At 41.6% G+C, this 23,477-nt stretch overlaps 2 protein-coding genes across 9 annotated transcripts in view; both read right to left on the bottom strand.

Annotated features, from left to right (window-relative positions):
- The window catches only part of TTC28 (tetratricopeptide repeat domain 28), a 122,690-nt gene extending 116,345 nt beyond the window's left edge, over positions 1-6,345 (bottom strand). For 2 of the 3 annotated variants that reach the window (XM_057406176.1, XM_057406177.1), the window contains exon 1: positions 6,202-6,345. In XM_057406176.1, coding sequence (XP_057262159.1) covers positions 6,202-6,294 — 93 coding nt within the window. In that variant the 5' untranslated portion in view covers positions 6,295-6,345. Of the gene's footprint in view, positions 1-1,031; positions 1,156-6,201 lie in introns of all 3 variants that reach the window. The other variant, XM_057406179.1, reaches the window with a different exon arrangement.
- Positions 6,346-7,887: 1,542 nt separating this feature from the next.
- CHEK2 (checkpoint kinase 2) lies at positions 7,888-23,367 on the bottom strand. 6 transcript variants are annotated; one of them, XR_008971794.1, is made up of 14 exons: positions 23,022-23,366; positions 22,603-22,750; positions 21,766-21,856; positions 20,728-20,833; positions 18,974-19,027; positions 18,450-18,511; positions 17,878-17,977; positions 17,176-17,262; positions 16,403-16,566; positions 16,073-16,188; positions 14,619-14,704; positions 11,059-11,167; positions 8,719-8,799; positions 8,075-8,121 (listed from the first exon to the last, which is right to left on the bottom strand). XR_008971794.1 is itself a non-coding variant. In XM_057406173.1 (13 exons), the coding sequence occupies exons 2-13, from the start codon at positions 22,745-22,747 to the stop codon at positions 8,026-8,028; spliced, it is 1,188 nt and encodes a 395-aa protein (XP_057262156.1). In that variant the 5' UTR covers positions 22,748-22,750; positions 23,022-23,365; the 3' UTR covers positions 7,888-8,025. The 6 variants fall into 6 exon arrangements, 3 of the variants coding, with proteins under 3 accessions (XP_057262156.1, XP_057262157.1, XP_057262158.1); XM_057406173.1 differs by lacking the exon at positions 11,059-11,167 and having other exon boundaries at positions 7,888-8,121; positions 23,022-23,365; XR_008971795.1 differs by lacking the exon at positions 8,075-8,121 and having other exon boundaries at positions 8,726-8,799; positions 11,109-11,167.
- Between the last annotated feature and the right edge of the window lie 110 nt (positions 23,368-23,477).

Below are 23,477 nucleotides of genomic sequence, written 5' to 3'. Positions count from 1 at the left end.
TAAAGGTTTTGACTACTATAGTTCAGACTGAAGTCCTCTGTTTTCAGTCCTGCAGACCAAAAGAGGTTAAGAATATCACATACTGTTACATCAAGACAACAACTGCAAGGCTTAAATACATTACCAGAGCTAGCTGAGGCGTATTTTTAGGTGGAAAGGGAAGCACACTGAGCACTGACATCCTGTCTCAAGCACCGAATGGACTATAGACTTTATTTTTTTCTCCTTAAGTCAAACAACAACAATAGAAAAGCATCAAATTAGAGACTAGTGATCTCTTCCTTATGATTATACTCAATTTTTTCTGACAGGTGCTTATCCAAACTGTTTCTAAACTACTTTACTGAAGGAGACTCCATGTTTTACTCTGGCAATGTCATTATGTTGCCTCATGATTTTCATCATTAAAGTACTTCCTAACATGCACCCCAGATCTCCTTCGTATTAGTAACTGTCCTGTTTCTTGTCCTGTCTACAGCAGACCAACCCAAACACTCTGTTCTTTCAAAACACTGGTGGGTCCCAAGCACCAGGGAGAGCACAGGTAACCACCCAGAGATACCACAATTCACACGTAGAGTTGACTGCTGTAGGAAAATAAAAGAAGCCAAAGGAAATGCCATTCTTCTTGCATTTTCATTCACCATCACCTCCCTTTTTCCACTGTAGTTTCAGCAGTATCTTTAATTCCAAGAACTTACATTTCTGCCTCCTACTGCAAACACACTGTCATTGTGTAAGATTCTTCTCTGTGGACAAACGTAAACAGTACTGTGTCCATTTTCCAACCATGAAAGTCAAAGCAGCTAGTGAATTCTCACACTCTTCTTATTTCCACACTAGCTTTGTACCTGGAAATTACCAGTGGAAACTTGGTTTTACACACCTAAAACCAACACGTCAGAGTACCTAAAGGCAAGAAAATCCAACGAGGTCTTACAGAAATGCTTATTGTATATGAGGAGTGCGGACTATTTTAACCTGAGCAATATTCTGCTCAAAAAAAAAAAAAAAAGATATATAACCTTTACCTGGGGCCTGAAAGGAATTCAAACATGTCAAAAATTTCTGAAAGCAGCTGAACTTTCAGCAGCACTCAAAGAAAGGCCGGGCTAAGAGCCTGAAGAACTCTTGTACATCGATTTTCAGAAGGATCTGAGTCAATGAACGATCATAAATTAATAAAGGTATTAGAGCGCAAACACAGGGTCAATGTCAGAGCCAGTGCAAGGACTCCAGCAATACTGCGTGTGTCAGAGATCATCCTGACCATGATCCTTGGAAATCAGGTTAACAAACCAGCAAACAGCCCCATGAACACACACGCACTCACACACAGTGTCAAGTGCCACCCTTTTCAAAGTTGTCAGCTGTAACTGCAACAGAAGTTGCTTTAAATCTATATACATTTAGAGAAACATTTTGGAATCCTGCTATGTTCTCAGCTTCAATAGCTTCCTGCTACAGTTCTTACAAACGCTAAGATTTTCATGAGCAGTGTAAATTCAGCTCATTTCGGTTCAGGTAGGTCAGGCACGACAATTCAAATTTCTGGCACAGCTAATATGGATAATAGTTGCACAATACACTTAAGTGACCACAAGGACCAAACCAGTCTAACAGAAGGCACAGAACATACCAAGATACAGGTATCTTCTCTTTTGACATCTTCCACAGTTAGGACTGAAGAAGATCCTAAACTACATATTTTGTTTGCGCAAGGGCACGTCTCATCAGGCACAATCTCCAGGAGCACCAGCGAGTTCAAAGAATGCACAAGTCAAACAAAGCTGCCTTTTCTGTTTATTATGCAGGAGCAAACGGAAACACAAAGCTGTTAATGATCCTCCCAGAATCATACTGTGAGTCTGTAACAAGGAGGAGAATCCATGAGGAGACATCCTCTCAGGCCAAGTAAAGTGGTTTCTGCCTCTAATATCCTGTGAAGCTCAATAATCTCATGAAAAAGAGGAAAACTAAAAACTAAAAACCAAATTATTTTAAAGTAAACTGTGATGGTAATTTCTGGAATATGTTATTATTTAATTCTTGCAGTCATGAGAACTACGTAAGGCAGTAAAACATCACTAGGTAAAAGAAAGAGCCACAGAACAAAACTGCGTCACTCATTCACAAGTAAAAAAAGAACATTATGATGGCACCAACACTCAAGAAGTACTCATTCAAAAGCCATCCCTGCTTCCCTGTCACAACTGCCTTCTACTAATAGAGAGGAAGGTGATGGCAATGCACACACTTAGGGTGCCCAAGACTTCGTTACAGAAGGCACTTAGGTGTACCAAATCAAATCTAGAGAAGAAGCAGAAGTTCTTCAGTGCAGTGGAACAAAAAAAGTTCTAATGAAGTACAGAAGAGGATCTAGCAGACAGTTAAAGGTACAAAATCACGCGTTTCTAATAAAGGAGAGGATGGCACAAGCTCGTCAGCATCACTTCTCCAAACCAGCACATGGCACCAGAAAGCAACTTCTGGGGCAGAGGTCACTCTCGACAGAAACTCCCACAAGATCTGCTTCAAATTAGACTCGGCACTTAATTCCCCTCACTGATGAAAGCACCACCTCCTCTTGCAGGAGGTGCTCAAGACAATGCTACTGACCATCCAAAGAGAGTGTTTAAAACACACAACTGTCTTCAGACTTTTTTCTTTTGAAGAACAGACAAACTCCCAACCTCCTAAAGCAAACAGTGAGTTGGACAGAGAGAGAAACCTAACATGACAAGAATATTTATCTTCCAAGATCAAACTCGCTAAACTTAATCCTCTAGAGAAACAGAACATTCAGCAAATAAAATACATAAGGCCCATACACACTGAAAGAACAGAAAATTTGAAAGTCAAACTTCCAAATTTTTAAAAGAACATTCTAGAAGGGATTTTTAATGTTCATGGAAATCTAATTTTTCTATCATAAAAAGTTATAACTCATCTAAAAGCGTAAGTAAATCAAAAAGAATAAATACCTTGAACATAAACCCATCACTTCCAGCACTACTGTATTAAAAAAAAAAAATAAAAGGCAAAAAACCACAAACCACCACATTTCAGTAAAAATCCTAACAGAATATATGCTCTGAAAATATTTTACTTCTTTAGTTCTTCATTGCAATTAGAGACAAAAGTATTTTAAATACGAACTTATCACTAGGTGGGAAACTGATTTTCTAAAGAAAAAGATGCCTTTTCTAAAGAATTTTCTAAAACTGAGAAGCCACTCTGAGCTCCCAATGCTGAGCTTGGAGAGATCTGCAATTGTAGCATCAGTTAGAGCCTCTCTAATTTGAGCTATGCTACATGTTGCTAAAAATTATAACAGCTATGCAATTCATAGCTAAATTTAAACAACACTTTTCGGTTCATACATAATTTTCAAAAGTAAAGGTTGCACAGACCAAATTATGCCCTCACACTTCTGCAAAAGACTTCAGAAACAAAATTCTGTTTTCAAGCAAATACTCCAAAACTATAAAAAACTCAGTTGTACAAATGTTATTTTTACATACCATTGAGAAACAAACCTGATTACACTGCAAACACACTGCAAAATACTATTTGGACCAGGTATGTAATGCAAACCTCTCTGGCCATTCTATGCCAGGGCCTCACCATCCTCACAGAGAAGAGCTTCTGCCTAAGAGCTCATCTCAATCTCCCCTCTGGCAGGTTAAAGACATTCCCCCTTGTCCTGTCCCTGCAGACCCTGGTCCAAAGCCCCTCTCCAGGTTTCTTGCAGCCTCTTTAGGCACTGGAGCTGCTCTAAGGTTTCCCCAGAGCCTTCCCTCCTCCAGGCTGAACAAACTTAGAGATCAGGAACAGTCCCTCAGCACCAAGAATACAGCATGTTATTGTCAGTCATTTCAAAGGAATATATGAAAAGAGTTGAAATTCTTAAGGAACAGGAGAAACAGAGTGAAAACACAGTACAGAAAAAACGAGATGAAGAATGAGAAATTAAAGCAGAAAGGATCTTATTTTCTTATTAGGAGGTGGTCAGTATGACACTGAGCCACAGAGAAGAAATAGAAGTTGACTCCCCATGGCTGGAGGGTTGGAACTAGATGATCTTAAGGTCCTTTCCAACCCTAACTATTCTATGATACCGTTAGCCTGAAGAGTCATTTGCTCCCATTGTCATTCAACATACCTACCATAAATGTAAAAGAAAGATCTAGTATAAGCTAAAGGAAGCACAGAATCTTAAATTTGGTTGTTGCGAATAATAATTAAATTCTAAATCATCAGTAAGGAGTCTGACCTTTTACTCTGAACCCTCAGCTAGGCACAGGCAGACAGACTTGGTGACAACAGACTGACAACTCAGTAACACAGCAAACGCCAGGTCTGAACAGGAAGGTCCCTTCAGGAAGACCTGTCAGGCAGCAGGTGCGTGTGCTCCCTGGATTTTGTTGCCTGCCACTGTCGTGGTTTAAACCCAGTCAGGTAACTCGTTCACTCACTCCCTTTCTTTCTCTCCCCTTAGCCGGGGGGGGGACAATTGTTGTGGGACAACTGTTGGACACAGAGAAACCTAACATGACAAGAATGAAGGGAGCGCAGGTCTGGCGGCACAATGTGACGGCAGCACCCACTGACACACAGGTAGCAGGCACTGCACCCCTGCAGCCCCACCTCCAGTGACCTTGCCTCGCAGGAGCAGAAGAAACGAGCAGCCAGGACACACAAGGGGCAACAAGAGGCTTTCAGCCTCAGTCAGGAGGGGATAACGCAGCCGTGAAGAGACATGAAACAAGACTTGATCAACACCCAGCAGAAATATATACACAGACTGATGCTGTTGCAGCAGTGGCTTGCACCTCTTTAAAATTAAGATTAGGATAGTACAGAGTATGAGGTAATAATAATAATTACCGATGTTATGACTAATAATAATCAGTAATCTTATACACTGGTATGACCTAGGACTTCAGAAAACAGACAACCTCCCCCTCCCCAAAAAAGGGAAGAATTCCAGCCCTAGTACTGACAGAAATCTTCCAATATTGAAGGCACACCCACTCATCCATCCATCTAAAAACTCTCTTCAAAGGGTTTCATTAGCACCTGAAGAGGTCTCACTCAACACCAGAAGAAAGCACAAGAGGAACGATATTGTCTAACATTGTGCAAGCCTCCAAGACAAATTAAAGACATCCAAAAGTAAACAATGAACAGCTCCAAGGAAAGAAGCAGAGGAAGGACAAGAAGGCACAGACACCCCAGTCATTTCAACTCTCCCTTTACTGGAGACAACCAGGGATATCCCTATGGCTGCAACATTAAACCATAGGCATAGGGACTGCCGGGAGTGGTAACACATCCCACCCTTAATCTCAATCCAGATTACAGCAAACAGAACCGCCTTAAGTGACGTTCGCTGTCAACCAAGATGCACTGACTTAATCCAGCCTCAAGACTCCAAACTGTGTTAGCAACAAAGCTCTTCCAGCCAAGTTACTGACAACTTTTCCAACGGCTGGCATGCCGAGCTGGAAGTAGGTCTGCACCATCGGTTGCAGCGGAGCAGTAAACCCTGCAGGACTGAAGAGCACCCGGGCACACATACCAAGCCAGTTGCGAGGTTCCAGGAAGACAACCCCGGGCGGTTTTGCCCATCGGGGAGCCCAGAGAACAGAACCCTCAAGCAGACACCCGCGCTCTGGCACGAGGGTGCTCACTCCAGCGAACTGCAGGAGGAAACTCGCACCTGGAATACCCGCACACGGGCGGCCGCTCCGCGCTGCCCGGCCCGCAACGCCGCGCTGCGCCCGCGGGCCTGGGGCTGGGCGGGGGACCCGAGCCCACGGGGACACCGGGAAGGCGGCGCGCCTCCCGGCCCGTCGAAAAGCTCAGAGCGAAGGGAGCCGAGAGCCCAGCCAGGCGGCTGCGGCTGCACCCGAGGCCTGGCGGCCCCTCCGGGCACCCGCCGCTTACCCCGCACACCCGCGGCCGCCCGGTGAGCTGCCCCGCCGCCGGCCTGCCCGCCGCCGGCAGCAGCAGGGCCTGCGCCCGCCCCGCCGGCTCCCGCTCCGGGCCAGGACAGCGGCCCGTCCGCAACTTCCCTCCGGCGCCCCCCGGCAGCGATCCCGCCCGGCCCGGCAGCTCCTTCCCGCCTGAGGACGGGCCGAGGGGCCGCTCCCGCCGCCGCTAACAGCACACGCCTCCCGTCTGGAGTCAGCTCACCCGAGGAGGCTCCGCGTCCCTCTCCCGCCGCCGCCGAGCCCGGCCCCCCGCTACGGCCCCCGGCGGGCCGGGCGGCGGTGCCTGTTGCTCCATCACGCTCTGGCTCCGCCTCCTTCTCTTCAGGGGGCCGCCACCGCCCCCCGCCCCCCCACCGCCGGCCCTCTCCCGCCCCGGCCGCCCTGCCCGCGGCGCCACGTTCCGGGCCCGGAGCTGGGGAAACCGCTCTGCCCCCGGCCCCGCCCTCGGGGCTGGGCCCTGGCCGGACCCCTGGCACCCCCCGCCCGGCGGCGCCAGCCCCGCTCCGGACGTCCTGCAGCCAGAGCCCGGCTTCCCGCCCGTGGCAGGCCGTCCTGCAGCGCCCGGGCCCGCCGAGGCCCCTCAGCGCGGGGCTGAGGACGAGCCCGGCCCCGCTGGACCGCACAAAAGGTGTGAGCCGCCCGCTTCAGCGTGAGACCTCCAAAGGCCCGTCCGCAGGGGGAGCGCAGCTCAGAACCGCTGCTCGGCCGTCGGGGTGCAAGAGCATCTCCCAACGGCGGCAGCCGCCTTAGCAACAGCTGCTCGAGGGTAAGCGGGGCTCCGGCACCGGCCCCGAGCCCGGTCACGCGTGGCTTGGCTCTTACCGGCACCGCGGGCGCATCCTGTGTCGTCCCACTGCCCTCGTACAGCCGGCATGCGAGCGCTGTCGACCCATGCCCGTTGAAACCATGCAAGTTATGCTGGAAACAATCATGCTGTGAGTAACAAACAATAAAGAAACAATAATTTCTTGTGTAAGTGAAAATTGGATGCGACTTTACCTCAGCAGAATATAGTAACACCTCCCAAACTTACTCTTGTGGAAAAATGAAACTTAAGAGAGCTTTCTGAAGTAAAATGATGAACACACAGCATGGGCTCAAAGGTTTGACTTCAAATGAGTGACATCAAAGCTAAGATTTCACTAGAAAGCAGGTCTTAGGACCCAGGGAAAGGCTCCAAGCAGAGTAGTTAAAGCAAAACAAAAAAGCCGAAAACTCAACACCAACAGCAGGATGCAAAAAAGAGAGAGGAGTAAGCTACAGTTTTCTATCTAAAGACCAAGTATAGTTAATTTGCAGGATAAGCAGCAGCTTGCGAATTACCTTCTCATCTGCAATGATGCAGGTCTTTTTAAACTGGTAACCAAATCACAAGGTCCTGGCATTTGCCATACACCAGCTCACAAACCTGGCGCAAACACACTGAGACCTTTGTGATGCTTTTACTAGCAGATGGCAGTCATATATCCATTTTCCTTGAGGTGAGCTATAGAGTATCAGAACTCTTGGAGGATGTTCCAATTGATAGTGTAGGTACACCAAGAAGGGATTGTTGGGAGGACAGATGTTTTTTCACCCCTGGGTATCCAGAGTGGATTTGAACCAAAACCACATACCAGTGTGGTATTTTTTTAAATCCAGATGCCCATGGATGTTTCTCTGTCCAGTTCATGTACAAGAATTGCCATTTTATCATTAACATGGATGTTAAACATCAAAAGTCTCAAAGCACAAAAGACCTCTGCAACAGACAGATATGGGAAAACCCAACTCATGAATGTCTTACCTTAATTCCTACTTGATGTTGGTTATTTCAGGCTTTAGTCTTTTCAAATCAATTTACAGCAAGTGTCTTCAACCAAAAGATGGATGCATACACAGCAGTCACTTCAGTCTTACAAAGTTATTTTTATTTAGCAACTGCATCTTCAACATTTATTCCATTATTAAGATTTTTCTTAAGTAAAAAAAATCTGCTTTCCATAAAAAAGCTATAAGTAACAGAAGTCACTTTCTCTTTTCTTCTTCACCTCATTTTCTGCAATGATGTAGAAGGAACAGCACGCTTTGAAGAGCCAGATTCCTCCTCATTTTCATGAAGACGCTTTCTTGTGGTGATTGGCTAAAAGAAAGATGCAGCAGGATGGCTACATGACGCAAGGTAAGACAGAGCCTGACTGCTTTGTGTGCTACGGAATTGCAGATGTTGGATGAAGTCTCCTTTCTGTGACCAAACAGCAACATGACCAACAATTGTTTCTCTGCCAATATCTATCTAATTGGTTTTGATCCTTCTCATATAAGACACTGCCCCCCAATTTTATTCGTCACTAATTTAAAATTCTAATTAGCATCCAGTAATAAAGTTCACAATAACCAGTCTCAACTTTCACTAACATGAGAATTTTTCCTTGAATACCAAACATTCGTGATTCTAATCCATCAAAACATACATGTTCAACAATTTAATTTTCAATGTATGCATAATCTTTAAAGCCTTGGAGACTGTTTCTACGCATTTAAGCAAAGCGCCTTGCCAAAGCACAAAAGTCCATTGCTTCAATGCAGAAATCAAAGGTAATCAGCAGACTGCTACATACAGCCAAAATGCACATTTCTCAAAGTTCTCAAAATTAATTAATTTTCTTATTATTGATACTTTGAAATCTGGTTTCTCTATGCAGCAAGTGTTAATCTTCAAATTATCTGTTACACATACCATCTTTGATGTTTGCGGTGGGTTCATACTGGCACACATCTGAGCAAGTAGCTGTTGAAATGTACTCTTCATATCTTCATCCTGTGAGAAGAAAAGCAGTAACTCTTAAGTAGAATAGGGAATACTTAAGACTGTGGCAGGGGGGTTGTACCAGATGATCTTTAAAAGTTCCTTCCAGTCCAAGCCATTCTGTGATTCTATGATTCTGATACACCCCACAGTAGAATTTTGAGCAGGTGGTTTATGTGCAGTGCTGGTAAGAAAAAAATAGTTCTATTTCATTCTCCAAATACACAGTTTTCCTTAGTAACTACTTAAATAATACTAGTCAAGCTAAATTTGAACTTGCACTATCATTCAACAAAGTGTAACAGCACTGAAAGAACGGAATATACAGGCTAGGAGTTTCTGCAGGTAATTCATTAGGCAGCCTTAGCAGAAGACGCCTCATAAGGACTTGGTGCCTGCTCTCACCAGAGTCAATTGCTCTTGAAAAATATTTTCCTTACTGCCTTACATTTTGTTCTCATAATGACTTTCCTTTCTAATAGTATATTTTCATTTCTACTAGCTCAGCTTCATCAGTATCCCAAATCTGGGTAGTTTTCATTACTGCCCCTGCAAAGCAAACCTGTTGTACACAGTAGGTAGAGAAGAACCAGCTAGAACACCCATACCCTAAAATAAAAACAAAAAACCCCACCCACACAGCAAACTTTCAAACAAAACAGTATCTTAAAATTATCCATAACGCAAGTCCATAGAACACGTTAAAGGTTGTAAATGGAAACATTTGGAAAGCATTTCACTGAAATGATGTTTCCCTTTTGAAAACCCAAATTATTATCAACAAATATTGTATTACTCATAGAGCATTCATATCTCTACTCAGGTTCACTGGATACTACAGTTCATTCTCTGTGTACCCAAAGTGGTAAGCCAGAAGCTGCCATCAGTGGAGGGAAAGTGTCTGGGAGAGATGCACTGAGAAAGAAGCAAGCTTTTAAGTCTCAATTGCGCATAACCAGGCCTGGCTGCAGGAGCATTAAGAGGAGGGAAGGACAGAAGAGGGGTCAAGGGCAGCAGAGATCCTTTGTTAAGAGAAGCTAGCTTAGCAGAAAGTCAGGCATGTTTTAAGAACAAAAGCTAGCATGTAATCTCATTGTGGTTCAGTTGCCAGTGACTGGGTGCTCTTGGTATTTGCTGGGCAACCTCGGAGAGCAGGACATTAGTCCCACAGGTTGGCTAGTTGACATAGTATACTCCCTGTTTTACAAAGAAATCTCATTCTCCAGTTTCAGCAATTTTTTCTGCAGGAATTTTATTAGAATGGGTTGCTATGGATTGCCTGTAAACCCTAAATCAAACTTCCAAATCTGAAATTGGGTCTTTAAACCTTTCCCAGGACTAAATGAAGTATGCTGCTCATAGTGATTTCATAGAGATCATTTCCTTTGGCTGAGCTGTGGCAGTGTGTTCACCAACTGAACAACTGATCTACAACCAAAACCCAGACATTTATTCTAAACAACAGACTGAAGCTAAGAGGTTGTGTAATTTGGTTCTATTATCACAGCACAGATTGGGAAACTCAAAATGAATTAACAGGAAGTCACTGTTAGAGACTATTAGAAATAAGGATCATTCAGCTCTGAAGGATTTAAAATGTTTCAACTATTTCTTGGGGGTGAAGGCAGAGGAGGGGGTTCTTTTTCAAAGCTGTGAAATATTGCAGTATCTCCTTTTTTTGATTTAACTATGTTCTGAAGTGCTACAAAAAGGCTCTGATGTAAACATCCAGTTTATTTTATATAGAACTGCGACCTGACTTTTTTTCCCAGTGTCGCCTGTTTTGACTGTGGGCACATATGAGTTGATGGGCAAGATAAGATAAATATTTTTCCATTTATGTAACAAACACCTGAGTTTTTCTTCCGCATGCAACCAAACTGATCTTGTCCCATTCTAATCCCAGTGAAGTTTTCAGAGGAAGAAATAGGAATTAATTGTTTATATGCCTTTGAAAAATGTTTTATTAGGACCTGGTAAATACAGGTAAGACAACTCCACTGTACTTAGGTTTAAGCAGCCCACTAAGTTTTAAAGTTTTAGATTTAAGCAAAGAATGGAGTAAGCAGCACAGGTATTTAAAACACTAATTTGAAAGCTCTATTGGTTTAAATAAAGCTGTCGAAATTGTTCTGTTTGGAGCACATGCTTGCTTTTAGTATCTGAAAAATTCTTTAGTGGACTCCAATTCGTTAGAGAGGGCTAACAGGTTTATGGCACCTCATGCTCTGTTGTGGTTTTTCCATACTAACTTTTAAAGACAATACTTACAGACAACACAAGAGGGAGTGGGGAGCCAGTAAGTCCTTCTCACTACTCACAGTAACAGGACTCAAGTTGCTCTTTGGGTTGTAGTATTCAACGTGTATGATATCTAGAACTGAACATATTGGATATTGGCCTTCCAAACAGGCAGTGAACATCACGTATTAACAACTGATACTCTTAGCCCATGAAGGGAAACAGATTAAAGAATGGCATCTGAACGTTAGATGACATTTGGATTTGCAGGTATGATGTTTCCTGAAGCTTTTTGTCCCGTCTTCAAAATTAAACATAAGAGGTGTCCCTAAAGGGAATATAGATTCAAGATGCTAACAGCTTGAGTCTACATACTGAAATGTTTCAAATTCTTAGCTGGTCTAAATCGCTGTCATATATTTTCCCTTTCCCATTAAGCATGCCAGCAATTCTTAAAACTCAGTGTTGCATAGTTTATCAATAACATTTCCTGCTCAGAATTATAATTTAAACGTACAAATCTACATCTCATTAACTCACCGTAGAAGTTACACACAAAAATACAGTAGTAAAAGCCAGGAATGCCAGCAAGAATTTTCTGATGCCCAACAGTACGATTAAGACAAATTAATGGCTTCAAAACAGTCAGCCAAACGCATTTTCTGTCACAGAAAGCTGCTGATTGTTGCGCACTGAGCGATACTCCTTTGTTTCCACCCTGCTTCTTATGCTCTTTACCTAAGCATCTGAAACAGGACACTGTTCCCAGCAGGAGAATATGAAAGCATTATGCTTAGCATGAGTAAATAGAACCTGTTGTGTGGCTCAGAGGTAAACTGGGCGAGTTTCTTCAGCCTCCTCAACCAAAAATATCCAGGAAAGCTCATAGGCCACTGGTCACCTCTGGAGTGCCAAAGTTATTAAAAGACCACCTAAAGACAACCTCTCACAAAACTAACTGGACTGCAACAGGAGGCAGGGAAATAATTGTCTCCTACTCAGATTGCTCCCAAACCAGTAAGATTTACTCATACGCATCATGGTAAGAACACAACAGCACTGGACACTTGCCAGAAACAAACTGCAGGATTTGTCACTGCCTGCCTAAGCAAACAAGATGAGAAAGTAGGACTCTGTTACAATGCTCAAGGGAGGCGGTCCATCCTATTAGGACCACAATAAGATGTGGTCTCTAAAAAACACATCTCGATCCCTAGACATTAAAGAGTTCTGAGGTGCCTCAGAAAGGATGCAGAAGCTGCTGGTTGTACTAAAAGAAGGTATTCAGCAGAATACTCATGCCTTTTCTGCAGGCCTCTCTGCAGGGACTAAACATTTGAAAGGACAGAATAGCCACTACACATGAAGACTGGGTTTTAATTTCTATTAAAAAATCCAGAGATCCAGGATTTTCCATTAAATCTAGAGCAGATCATGGAGGCATACAAAGGCTGTTGAAACAGGGCTAGAATATGGCAAGAAGCAGCTTAATAAGTTTCCTTCAACAAAAGCAGAGGCCTGTCAGCCTTTCAGCAGAAACCAACTGGCTGGTGGGAACTAGTGACAGAAAAGCTGGCACTAAACAGAGCAACAGACTTGCAGCTTGTTGAATGGCACAGCACAGAAGTAGAAAGAACTGTGTGTGCTCAACCGCTAATGTACAGTGTTGATCCAGGCAGATATTTGGAAACTACCTATTCCAAGTACTCCCGAGCAGAGACCATGAGGTGTTTAACCCTTAACCACTGAAGTCTGATTCTCTTAACATCAAAATCAGTTTCATCTTTCTCCCACAAAAACAGCTGTTTTGATGGAAAGGCCAGAGATGACAGAACTGCAGGAGTCCTGACACACTATTCAGCTAAAGGTGATAGGCTGGAATAGGACCTAGTTTAGCTTGACAGAACTGTTCAGTACTCTACAATGCCTATAAAACTTGATCCAGAGTCAAACATCAGTGGAATAACCACAGAATAGTGACCATGCAAATTGTGAAATACCTTCTTCCAGCGGGACAGATGGACAAGTTATAGAATCTGAGTCTGTCTCCCTTACCTGAATACAAGTTACTGAAGATACATCAGCCATGGGATATAGGATATCCCATTTGTGGATATAGCCTGAGAGAATTACCTCACTTGGCAAGGACCCAAACTGCTTTTAGCCACCTTTATTATACGACGATGTAATAAAAATCATGAGACCAAGAGAATAAAAGGCTCTCCTATACAGGTTTGTACAGCTGCTGTCAAGGGTCCCGACACACTTAGCAATAACACACATTCTCACATGTGTCAGGCTGCATCAGGAGGTAATCAAACTGGTCAGGGCTGAGTAATGCCCTCAGCCTGTGCAGAGAGGGCATATAAAGTCACGTGAGCTGCAGTGCTGCAAGTTAAGACACAAAAACAATGGATCATCCAGCTAATAAAGAGAAAAGGCAAAGGCAACAGACAAAAACCCAAGGATAGCGTGGCCACTGTGGAGAACAGAGGAAGAAGTTACTGATTCCTTTTTCTCTCTAGCAGAAGAGTTTGTGATGTGGCAAGGTAAAACCTACATATGGAGAGCTCATGGCAAGGTGGAGGGCAAAGAAGTCAAAAGGGAAATTGAGCAAAGATGTTTAGGGTGGGAAAAGGCACTGAACACCATCAGGCAAGGCTACAAGACCACACACAGCAACAACAGTTGAAAAGGACCATGGAAGTGAAGGATTGAGAAAGCATACCATGCTGTAAAAGCAGCAATAAGAAGGGGTAACAGCTACTGAAGGTTTGCTAGGGACAGGAGCCAAGAAAATGAACAGAAAAACAACAGGGTGTCTAGTTCTCGTTGCAAGACGAAAAGACAAGGAGAACAGGAAAAAGAAGAAAATCTGTGTGCTGCAGAGACAGCATTTGCTTGTTGGGAGAGCAAAGAAACAATTCTGTACGCTGCAAGAAAGAGAAGGCTGCATCCCACAAAGGCTTTGACACGCACCAAGGTACTGCAAAATCATCTTGCTTCCGACAGAGATGGAAGCAGTCTATTCAAGACACTTTGTCTGCTTTAGAGCTACCCAACAGGAAGATGGCAGCTACAGTATCCGGGCTAATGTCATCCTACAGGCTGGGGTCTGATGGCTTCTCTTCGTACATGTCATGACAACACCAGTAAAATGAACAAATAATTCCTAAATATACAGTCTTTTCTTTCTCTCTTCTCTCTCCATAAGTAGGCAGCAGGATCTCTCTGGTCTTACAGCAGCAGTAGAACTGTTCAGCCAGCTAGCAGGAAGCAGTGCATTTCTATGAGAAGCACCAAATGACCATTGCTCTTCTGCTGGCTGCTGTCAGAGACAACCTATGGACTTAAGCTCTGACTTACAGTAAGAGTTGTTATTCCCATGGAGCTAAAGAATTGAAGCTCTTATGGCCCACCATTGTATCCCTTTTATGGTATCCTCCACAGAAGCAGGACCAGGCAACGCATCACTGTATCAACAAAAACTCGCAGCACTCAGGCTACTGAACTGCCTTTGCATTTACATGAAGAAGTTATTCGCAGAACAACCCAGCTTTGCAGTACTTCAGTTAAGATTCAGTTCCTACCTGAAGCCAAGGATGCTCTAAGGCTTCCTCAGTTGTAAGACGCTTGCTTGGATCCACTACTAACAGCTTCTTCACAAGATCCAGAGCTAAGGTAATAAAAAGAGTTAGTTGACATATGATCAATAAATTCATTACCTGAAAATGAGTTCTACGATAGGCGTACATCAAAGCTATGTGCAACAAGTGTCTTCTAACACTTCAGAACAATGCCCAAAAATACTGCCTGGGCAGATCCCTTATTTTTTCTATGCACAGGGAGGGCTGCCAGTTGCAACCATTCTTCCTCCACATGCATGTGATTCAACACTTTTCAGTACACCAAAATTACCAGCAGATATACTGAGCATGTCCACAATCTATGCTCTGACCATGCAAAGGAAGTTCAGCACTTTCCTAAAAGTTTCAGTATTACTGTAGACAAGCAAAGACAGCTTAGTTTAGTTTTCTGGTTTATGGTGTCTTGGAAAGAAGATTATCTGTCTGGGAAGATGGAAGAGACAAGACATACACATGTGCTCAACACTGTCACATAATCACCGTTTTCTTAGGAAACTGCTTAATAGGCACTGTGAAAAATATGGCACTTATGTTGTATTTTATGACTCCAAATCTTCCATATAGGAATTTTGGCAAGACTTAACTTTTCCTTGTTATCTGAATTTTCTTTTGTATATACCATTAGGACTATGTATAACCATAACATAATTTCCATTCTCATATATGTCTGACTTATTATTGAATAAGCTTCAAATCATTCAGGAAGGAGTTATATTTGGTAAGCTTATTAGAAAAAGAATGATCACATGATTTATTAGAAACTCCTCTGCACATACAAAGGAGTGTCCAAGGCAAATACAGTTATTTTGTGCATATAAAATCTCCTCAAGAACAGCATGCAGACAGTAACTCCCATTTTGGTTTGCTATACAAACACAAATAGTTCTGCAGACTATTTAGCTTAGAGTGGCCCAACTCAATAGTTGATTCCACAAACATGGCTGATATTTTAAGCACCGCTAAAGACTAGCACCACTATGTCTTAATACTTCTATCTTGGAATTCCAACTCATATTCCTTGAATTCGTGTCATTTTTAGTTCAACACCTGAAGAATCCTTGAGCAAGGCAAAGTTTTCAGACCAGCCTGATAAAATTCAGAAGAAAAAGCAAAAAGAGGAAAAGCAGACGTAAGTGTCCACAAACTCAATACTTCTGTAGTTAATAAAGGGAAATATTACTAAGAAATCTCTTCAATGAAAATGCGCCTGCTCTTTCCAATGCTTCAACTTTGAACTAAAAAAAAAAAAACCCCAAAATATTTTGAAGAGACTACTTTAAAATCTAAATATATCAATATGCAACATGCCATAGAGCATAGAGAAAGGAAGTTAAAGGAAAACAAGAACTACAAGAAAAGAGTTAGATACTCTGCTGCCCACAGCAAGGGAGTCATACCCAGGTGTGACACATGCTTCCATTCTTTTGAAATGAACGTGTATTCTCCACGAGTGATTTGATCTCTCAGAGACAGTTGAGTATTCTGCTCATTGAATGGTGGGTAGCCACACAAGCTATAGAAAAGGAAAGAAGTTAAATAACACAGATTTTGTCATAGCAAGTGAAACACTAAAATTACACATTTTAAAGCATCTGCTAACATAGCATTTTTTTACATGTAAACAGTTTTTAACACATTTTCACTTCCTAATAGAAATACTGAAGTTGCCAAGTCTTGAGCCATATCAATGACTGCCCGATGAAGGTAGCATCTACACAATATCTTACCATACAAAAAGAATAACTCCTAAACTCCAGCAGTCCACAGCTCGGCTGTATCCAGCAGTCCCAAGTGAATTTAGAACCTCAGGAGCAAGATACGTGGGAGTACCACATAAAGTTTTCATAAGAGAAGTTTCTCCAAGAATCTTGGATTGTCCAAAATCTGTAATCTTGCATTTAAAAATGGTAACACCACATTACACATTAGGATTGATGTACTAGAGCATATCATACTGTCAACATGCATCAGGAGGTAACATTGAGTTTCTTCCTTCCAAGTCAGTTCCGGTACATGACTATGAACAAAACTGACCCCAAACTTTAACTTTATTAAATATTCAGTAAACAAAACAGAGAATGGGAAAGGGGGAGTAGGGAGAAGTATAACAGAGGATCACACTTTACACTAGCAAAGAAGTACTCTCAGGTTTGGATGTAAATGGACAACGCAAATAAAGGAGCTATAGATTATTAGAAGAGATTACTTGAAAAAATAAGCAGTTTACCATGAAAAAACCCAACTCTACCCTCTCAAAACTCCATTTGAAGTTATATACTCAATTTAGTGCTAAAAAAGCACATTTCTCAGTTGGTCAGGTATGTGTAGGCATTGAAATAACCACAGAAGTAAAATTACAATTATGAAAAACACCTCAATGTTTCACAGTCTGTATGACTAATTGCATAATATTTTTTTTGCTATGCTTAGCTAAATATTTAGAAGACTGGGAAGGAACACTCCCAAATTTCTAAATGAACAAGAATGTAAGTTTCCTTACCTTTATCAGACACGTCTCTTCAGAGGATGAAAGCAGCACATTCTCTGGCTTTAGATCTCGGTGTATAATTCCATTGTCATGAAGATACTAGATAGATGCAGATCAAAGAAAAATAGACTATTGACATTTTTCAAGTGTAACCTTTCCGATTTTTCATTGCTCTCTCTCTGCAGTTGCAAGATACTAAAATTGAGTCAAAATGAAAAAGGGAAAGAATTGATCTGAAAGCATATTCAGGTTCAGACAATTAAGTCTAACACAGGAAACAATCTTGCAGAAGTTACTAACAAAATATACTTATCATTTCATGAATTTATATAAGGGCCCAATATTTGCGACCTACTAAAGTAGTCTTAATCTGCTGTCTGCTGAACTGAAACATTTACTCAGGAGTGCACAGTACAGCATCTGATCACTACATTTTTTGAAGGCTACTATATAGATGGCTCTTTGCCCACACACTACTAGAAATCACACATGGTTATCTTGCCATCAGTGAGCACAGCGTGGATTATTATTTTAGTCCTGTTATTAATAAGTAAGAGCGTTTGAATGTTCTTTCGCTGTAATGAGGTAAAGAATCTTCTTAAACCAACTTGTCAATTGCTTGCACAGGTTTCAGAAGTGACAAATGACAGAAAAATTCATCTGACAATCATCTGCATAACCATATTTCTTTTGGTAGAGTTTATAATTATGTACCTTTACAGCCAGTAGCATTTGATAAAAATACAACTTGCAGGTAGCTTCTTTCATCTTGACTGGCCTTGACAGTCTGTCATACAATTCTCCTCCTTCCATCCTAAAACAAATGCAGGTAACAAGTCAATGTATTATGTCCAAAAAATTCATCTCATTGGACAAGACTGAGACCAAAACATTTGGCTACTTTAGCTACAAAGGAAGCATATTCTTTTGAAAAGGAGTAAGCAACATCCTAAACACAGCACGTGCACTACTGAATTAGGCCTGATCTCCTAAGTCTTCAGTGGGAATTGTTACAAGGGGTTTGATCAGCCTCTTCTTAGAAGCTCAAAATCAAAAAAAGTAGCAGCAATCCACAAGAGCAGCAAAGTGGGCACCTCCCCAGGCACTAAGTGCCTGCCCAGCAGAGCAGGATCACTCCCCAGTCACTCAAGTTCCTGATTGTATAGAGGTTTTGGAAAACAGAAATAAAACCCAAACCAAACCTCCAGAGCTCAGAATGATTTCTCTTCTGCGTGGCTATGAAAAATACCATGTTTTATGCATTTACTTTCAAACAAGTTACTTACAGTTCCAACACAATGTAGTAATCCTCTGCTTCAAAGAAGTTTTTGATCTTGATTAAGCAAGGCTAATAAAAAAGGGAACACAAATGGACACACACAAAAAAGTAGAATGATTTGTAAAAACTAACATTATCAAGAGTTTATCACCCTAAAGCTCCTATTTCAGTCTGATTTCAACCAGGCCTGTTAAACTAACACTTAATACAACTGAGTTGTGCCAGAGGCTTTGGCAAACACTTAGTATTCAAGTCTGTTGTCTTCCCCCCATACCTCCACACACAAAACCATTGAAACATTGAAATTACTTCTCAAATTTACATTTTAGTTATTCAAAGTTTAAAACCCTCAAATCTGCAGCTACTTAAAGAAAAAGCATTCAATGGACTTATTTATAACAGAAGTTATACACATCCTTTCAAATATTTTCTAGACAGATAAAATGGATCTTTAGTTACTACACTAAGGTCCGTGAACTACAGAAGTAGAGTAGGCAGCAAAAAGGAGTAAAAATGTACAGTAACACTCACATGATCAATTTTCTTCAAAATTTCAATTTCTGTATTGATATTAAAAGCTGGATTCTATTAAAAGAATCAAATATCATACAGGTAAGAGAGCTTTTCTGGAATAAGACACATCAGAAATAAGAGAAAAAAAAAGAGAAAAACCATCATTTCATGTCCCTTGCTTCTCTAAGTGACCATAACATACAGCCTTTTTTCCATAAACATACAGCCTTTTTTCCATAAACCCATCAGGTGCCTTCAGTGAACAAAATGAACAGTCTGCTTTTATTGTCTGTAGAAAGACATTGCTCCAGACATATTGTTTCACTGCAGGTTAGAAATCTTCACCTAATTTCCAAACTACACTAAAAAAATCTTGGTGAGTATGTACCAGTATTGTCCTCTAAACACCTTTCCTCCCTCCAAGATCCTTTCCATATGGGCTAACCTTGAAATGAAATGCTACTTTCTCCAAGCCCTCATAGCAAGATAACATAAACAGATTCTTTTAGCTGTGGCTTAAGCTCAACTCATTAAATCAGCCCAGCATTTACTTTTTTCTCTTCCACTCCAAATCATCTCTAACCACACACAATCAAATCCATATACAACATTCCAATGCAGTCCTATCTGTTTGTACAATGGCATTTCTTAATCTTTATTACAAATGTTTCAAAGTTGCATTTTGCAATTTTCAATCATATTGATGTCATATATTCATCTGCAAGTAATCGTACCTTCTCCTCTGAACTAGGGAAAGTGTAGGCTATAGCAGAAGCTGTCACTGATTTTCAAGTATACAACCTTGCACTATTAAACATTATCTAACTTGTATTTCTCCAGCATACTGTCAGTACTGCAATCTTCCTGGCTCTCAACAGAGACTTCAGGCCAGTGCCAAAGGGTTGAATTTGTGTTTTCCCATTTTCTGTGCCATGATGTGTAAATGTAATAGGAGGGAAGACTAATCTCAAGACAAATTCTCAAACCTGCCACTAGTGACTAACTCTGCTCCACTGAAGCCTCCTGGCACCCCTTCCTCAGCTGCCTCTCTTTCCACCTCAGAATTTTTGTCTTCACAAACATATTTTCCAACACAAGTAGTAGTTTCCTACTTGTCAGTTTGAACAGATTCTGTATATTGTATCTGTGCTCTGAAGGCCATTTTCCCATCAAAGAAACTGAACTAACTTCAGTAAATCCACAGCAGCACAAGCTGTCCAACTCCTCCTTCCATGCACTTTTGCCTCTAACTGTATTTTTCTTCAAAGTTTATCCTATAAGCTTACATAAAATTTATATAATAGATACAAATATGCTTGGATCTCTCTCTCTCACACTGGAATACAGCCGCTTGGCATGCTTTTCTCCCACAAATTCAGGCTTCTGCTACAAGACACATGGAAAGCCCTTCCCAAAAGGCTTTTTTTTAAAGAAGTATTATGATGGAGAATACAGCAAAATTAGCAGTTTGTAGATTTCTGGTCAGACTTTGCTGTTTACGATGCACCTATCTTATGCCTTGTAGGAGATAAACTCCACAGTACTCCCCAACACCCTTTGTATATACTGAACAAACAGTCCCAAACTATGAACGTGATGAAACGTGGTCAAGGACTAAAAGCAAGCACTTTCTACAGAATTCTACCTTGAAATTACATCCAGGAAGAGACTGGTCTTTAGTTTAAGAGAGCTGGGGAGGCAGCGAGGTTGCCAGATAATCCAGGAGCACTGCAAGACAGCCAACAGACAGAAAACCAAACAAAACTACTTACTGCCTCAATCCCACTCGCAAGAAACTTCCGTTTATTGATGATCTTCACCGCGACTTTGTTACAAGTGCTCTTCTCAAACGCCAGTTTGACTTCTCCACAGGCGCCACTAACAAAAGCACAGCTAGGTTAACACTTGCAAGTAGTTTACAGGAATTTGCATAACCAGTGCAGACAAATGGAATGAAAGCATTGGATTACACACAACTGGAGGCTGCTGCTTTCTAACTTTCTGAATACGGCATGTTGTCAAAACTTTCTCGGAACGCATTCAATACTTTGGAAGCCTGCTTAAACAGCAAGTGATGTCAAGAGCCACCCACTCAAAAATGTATCAGTAGATCTGTAGAGCAACTAATCTGTTTGTACAAAGGGTACCAGTGAATATCACGGACAGGCTCTGTCAGCAAATCACACAAATGCATTTAAGAGAACCTCATGAAGAGTTCTCTCAGCACCGGACTGCACAAATCTGACTAGGTATGACAATACTTAGAATAAGTAGCAACTATATTACGGGAAGAAATCCTTGTATTTTGCACTCAGATTTGTTTCCACTTAACCATTCTCCAAATTGTTCATTGGCCATCTTTTTCCAAAAGGTAAAAGAACAGCCTCTGCTCAAGATAGCCTTTCCCCTCTTTCCTGAGAACACTTCTTCCCCATTCTGTCTGAAGGCCTCAACAGCGTGTATTCTAACATAAACCTCTTCCTTTTACTTCCAATAACTAAATCAAATCTACAAGGTAAAGGTGAAACTTGCTAAGAATCTACAGACTTTATTCTCTTTTAGAGAAAAAAAAAAACACAAACAGTTTCACAGTTAATGGGAGGTTACAAAACCCAAGGTAATGATGGGAATAAAGTTAAAACCCTGTTCTAGCTGTTAAAAGAACAGGTTTATTCAGGTGGTTGCATTCTGGTTTTATTTACTGTTTTTTTTTGCAGCAGCAGCTCAATGAACACCAGTAATTCCAGCCCAAGCTGCTAAACCCAGTAAAGAAAATGAACACTTAAAACTGCAGAAAGCAGGAAACTTACCTTCCCAAAGTCTTGGACATGATATATTTCTCTCTGAATTCTCGAGGAAACACCAACTGATCATCCACCATAGGATCAGAAAATACAAACACTAGGAAGACAAGTGGAAATCGTGTTCCTGTTAATAACTTTAAAACTTTACATAACTGTGTTTCCTGAGCTTTTAAAGTCAACAAGATAATTAAGAAAGTGTGCCTGCTAGAACAAAAACATACATATATTTTAAAAGCTAACTGCTGCTCTGGATGACATCAGCTGTGAGTTAGCAAGGTGGTTTCAGCACTGAACACTGACATTTTTGGTATCACCTTCACAACAGTGCTTAAGGAACACTACGTTTAAGGACAAAAGAGGTAAGAATTTTGATGCAACAGCAGGTAGTCAAGAGAAGTGACAATCAGGAAGGTGGCATCTTGGTGCAAAAGCAAAGACAAAGAAACAAAGCCCCAACCCTGCTAATTTTGGTGAGGGTGTTTTAATTATTATGCAGCACCTGGAGGATTTTCAGCTTCCCTTGAACAGCCCATTCCCTGTTCCCTCCAGGACATACAGAGCTACCGACGCACAGAAGTACTTCAAAGAAAGGAAAACAACTATGAAAGTTTATACTATGGTGCAGTGGTCCCTGATGCAGCTTCTTTTAAATTTTCTTCCTTCATGGAAGTGGATATGGGTAATTTTTACGTGAGTACTAAAACAGCAACTGATACAACCCTAATGGCTGTATTTTAACAGCACTCATGAAGCAGCTCAGCTTGCAAGAAACATATTCAAACCACTGCAGAAACGACTGTGTGTCACCACATGAAGAACCTACTTAGTTATGGGACATTTTACCCTTATTAGTCTGTACAGACAGTGCAATTTCAGCGTTGTGAGTCAGTGGAAGCCTCTTCCCTCTTCCAATGAGCTCTCTGTTAACAAAGGTTCCATTTGCACTGTGGTCTTCAATGTAGGCAACATGTGAACTTCTTGGACCCATTTCCTCAAAGAGGAAAAAAAAAAAAAAGGAAAGGTAACTGGGGAACAATGACTTTTACTGTGAAGACATGAAAGACTATAGAAAATTACTATTGTTGGCTCAGGAAATCAGACTACTGAGGTTATTTCAGAATGGAGCATTGACAAAGGTCTTGTTAAAGGAGCCAACACTGCATACACTTAAACTTTGATTTCTTTAGGATCTGCCCCCACCAAAGGCAATCTTTTCAATTATGCCGGGATAGAGAGGCACAGTTGACCTTTGTACCACCTACCCTGAAAATTCGGAAGTGCTTCTTGCTATAGTTCTGGTAGAAGCCAGTCTCAGACAGTCCTAGCTTAGAAAAACTATAGTCACAGCTTTTGTCTCTTCCAAACCAGTATTCATCATTCACGCAGTCTGTAGAGGAGGGAGAAGTAAAGCAGAGAGAAAACAAAACTGCAGGAAGTTATTAACTGTGGCAGTACAGAACGATGCCACAATACAGTGAGCAGGGTAACAAAGGCAAGATCCTTCCTATACAATCAAGGGTATTTGTCTTAATTCAGACAAAGCACCTTGTACTATCAACACCTTGCGCAATATTTTACTGATTTTACCCTCTTTAGTCAGAGCAGAGCTTCCAGCTCACCCTCAGCAATACCGACTCACACGATACATGAACACAACTATGAAATGGAAAAATGAAGCAAGTAGCAAAGAACATGAATGCCCCAGAACTCCTCTAAGC

Source organism: Pezoporus wallicus, unplaced genomic scaffold (assembly GCF_028554395.1).
Source record: "Pezoporus wallicus isolate ANWC-B61680 ecotype Strahan unplaced genomic scaffold, APGP_CSIRO_Pwel_v1 contig_8819, whole genome shotgun sequence".
NCBI classification, from domain to species: Eukaryota; Metazoa; Chordata; class Aves; order Psittaciformes; family Psittacidae; genus Pezoporus; species Pezoporus wallicus.
Note: the sequence above shows the minus strand (reverse complement) of the source record. Positions and strands in the feature narration are given on the sequence as shown.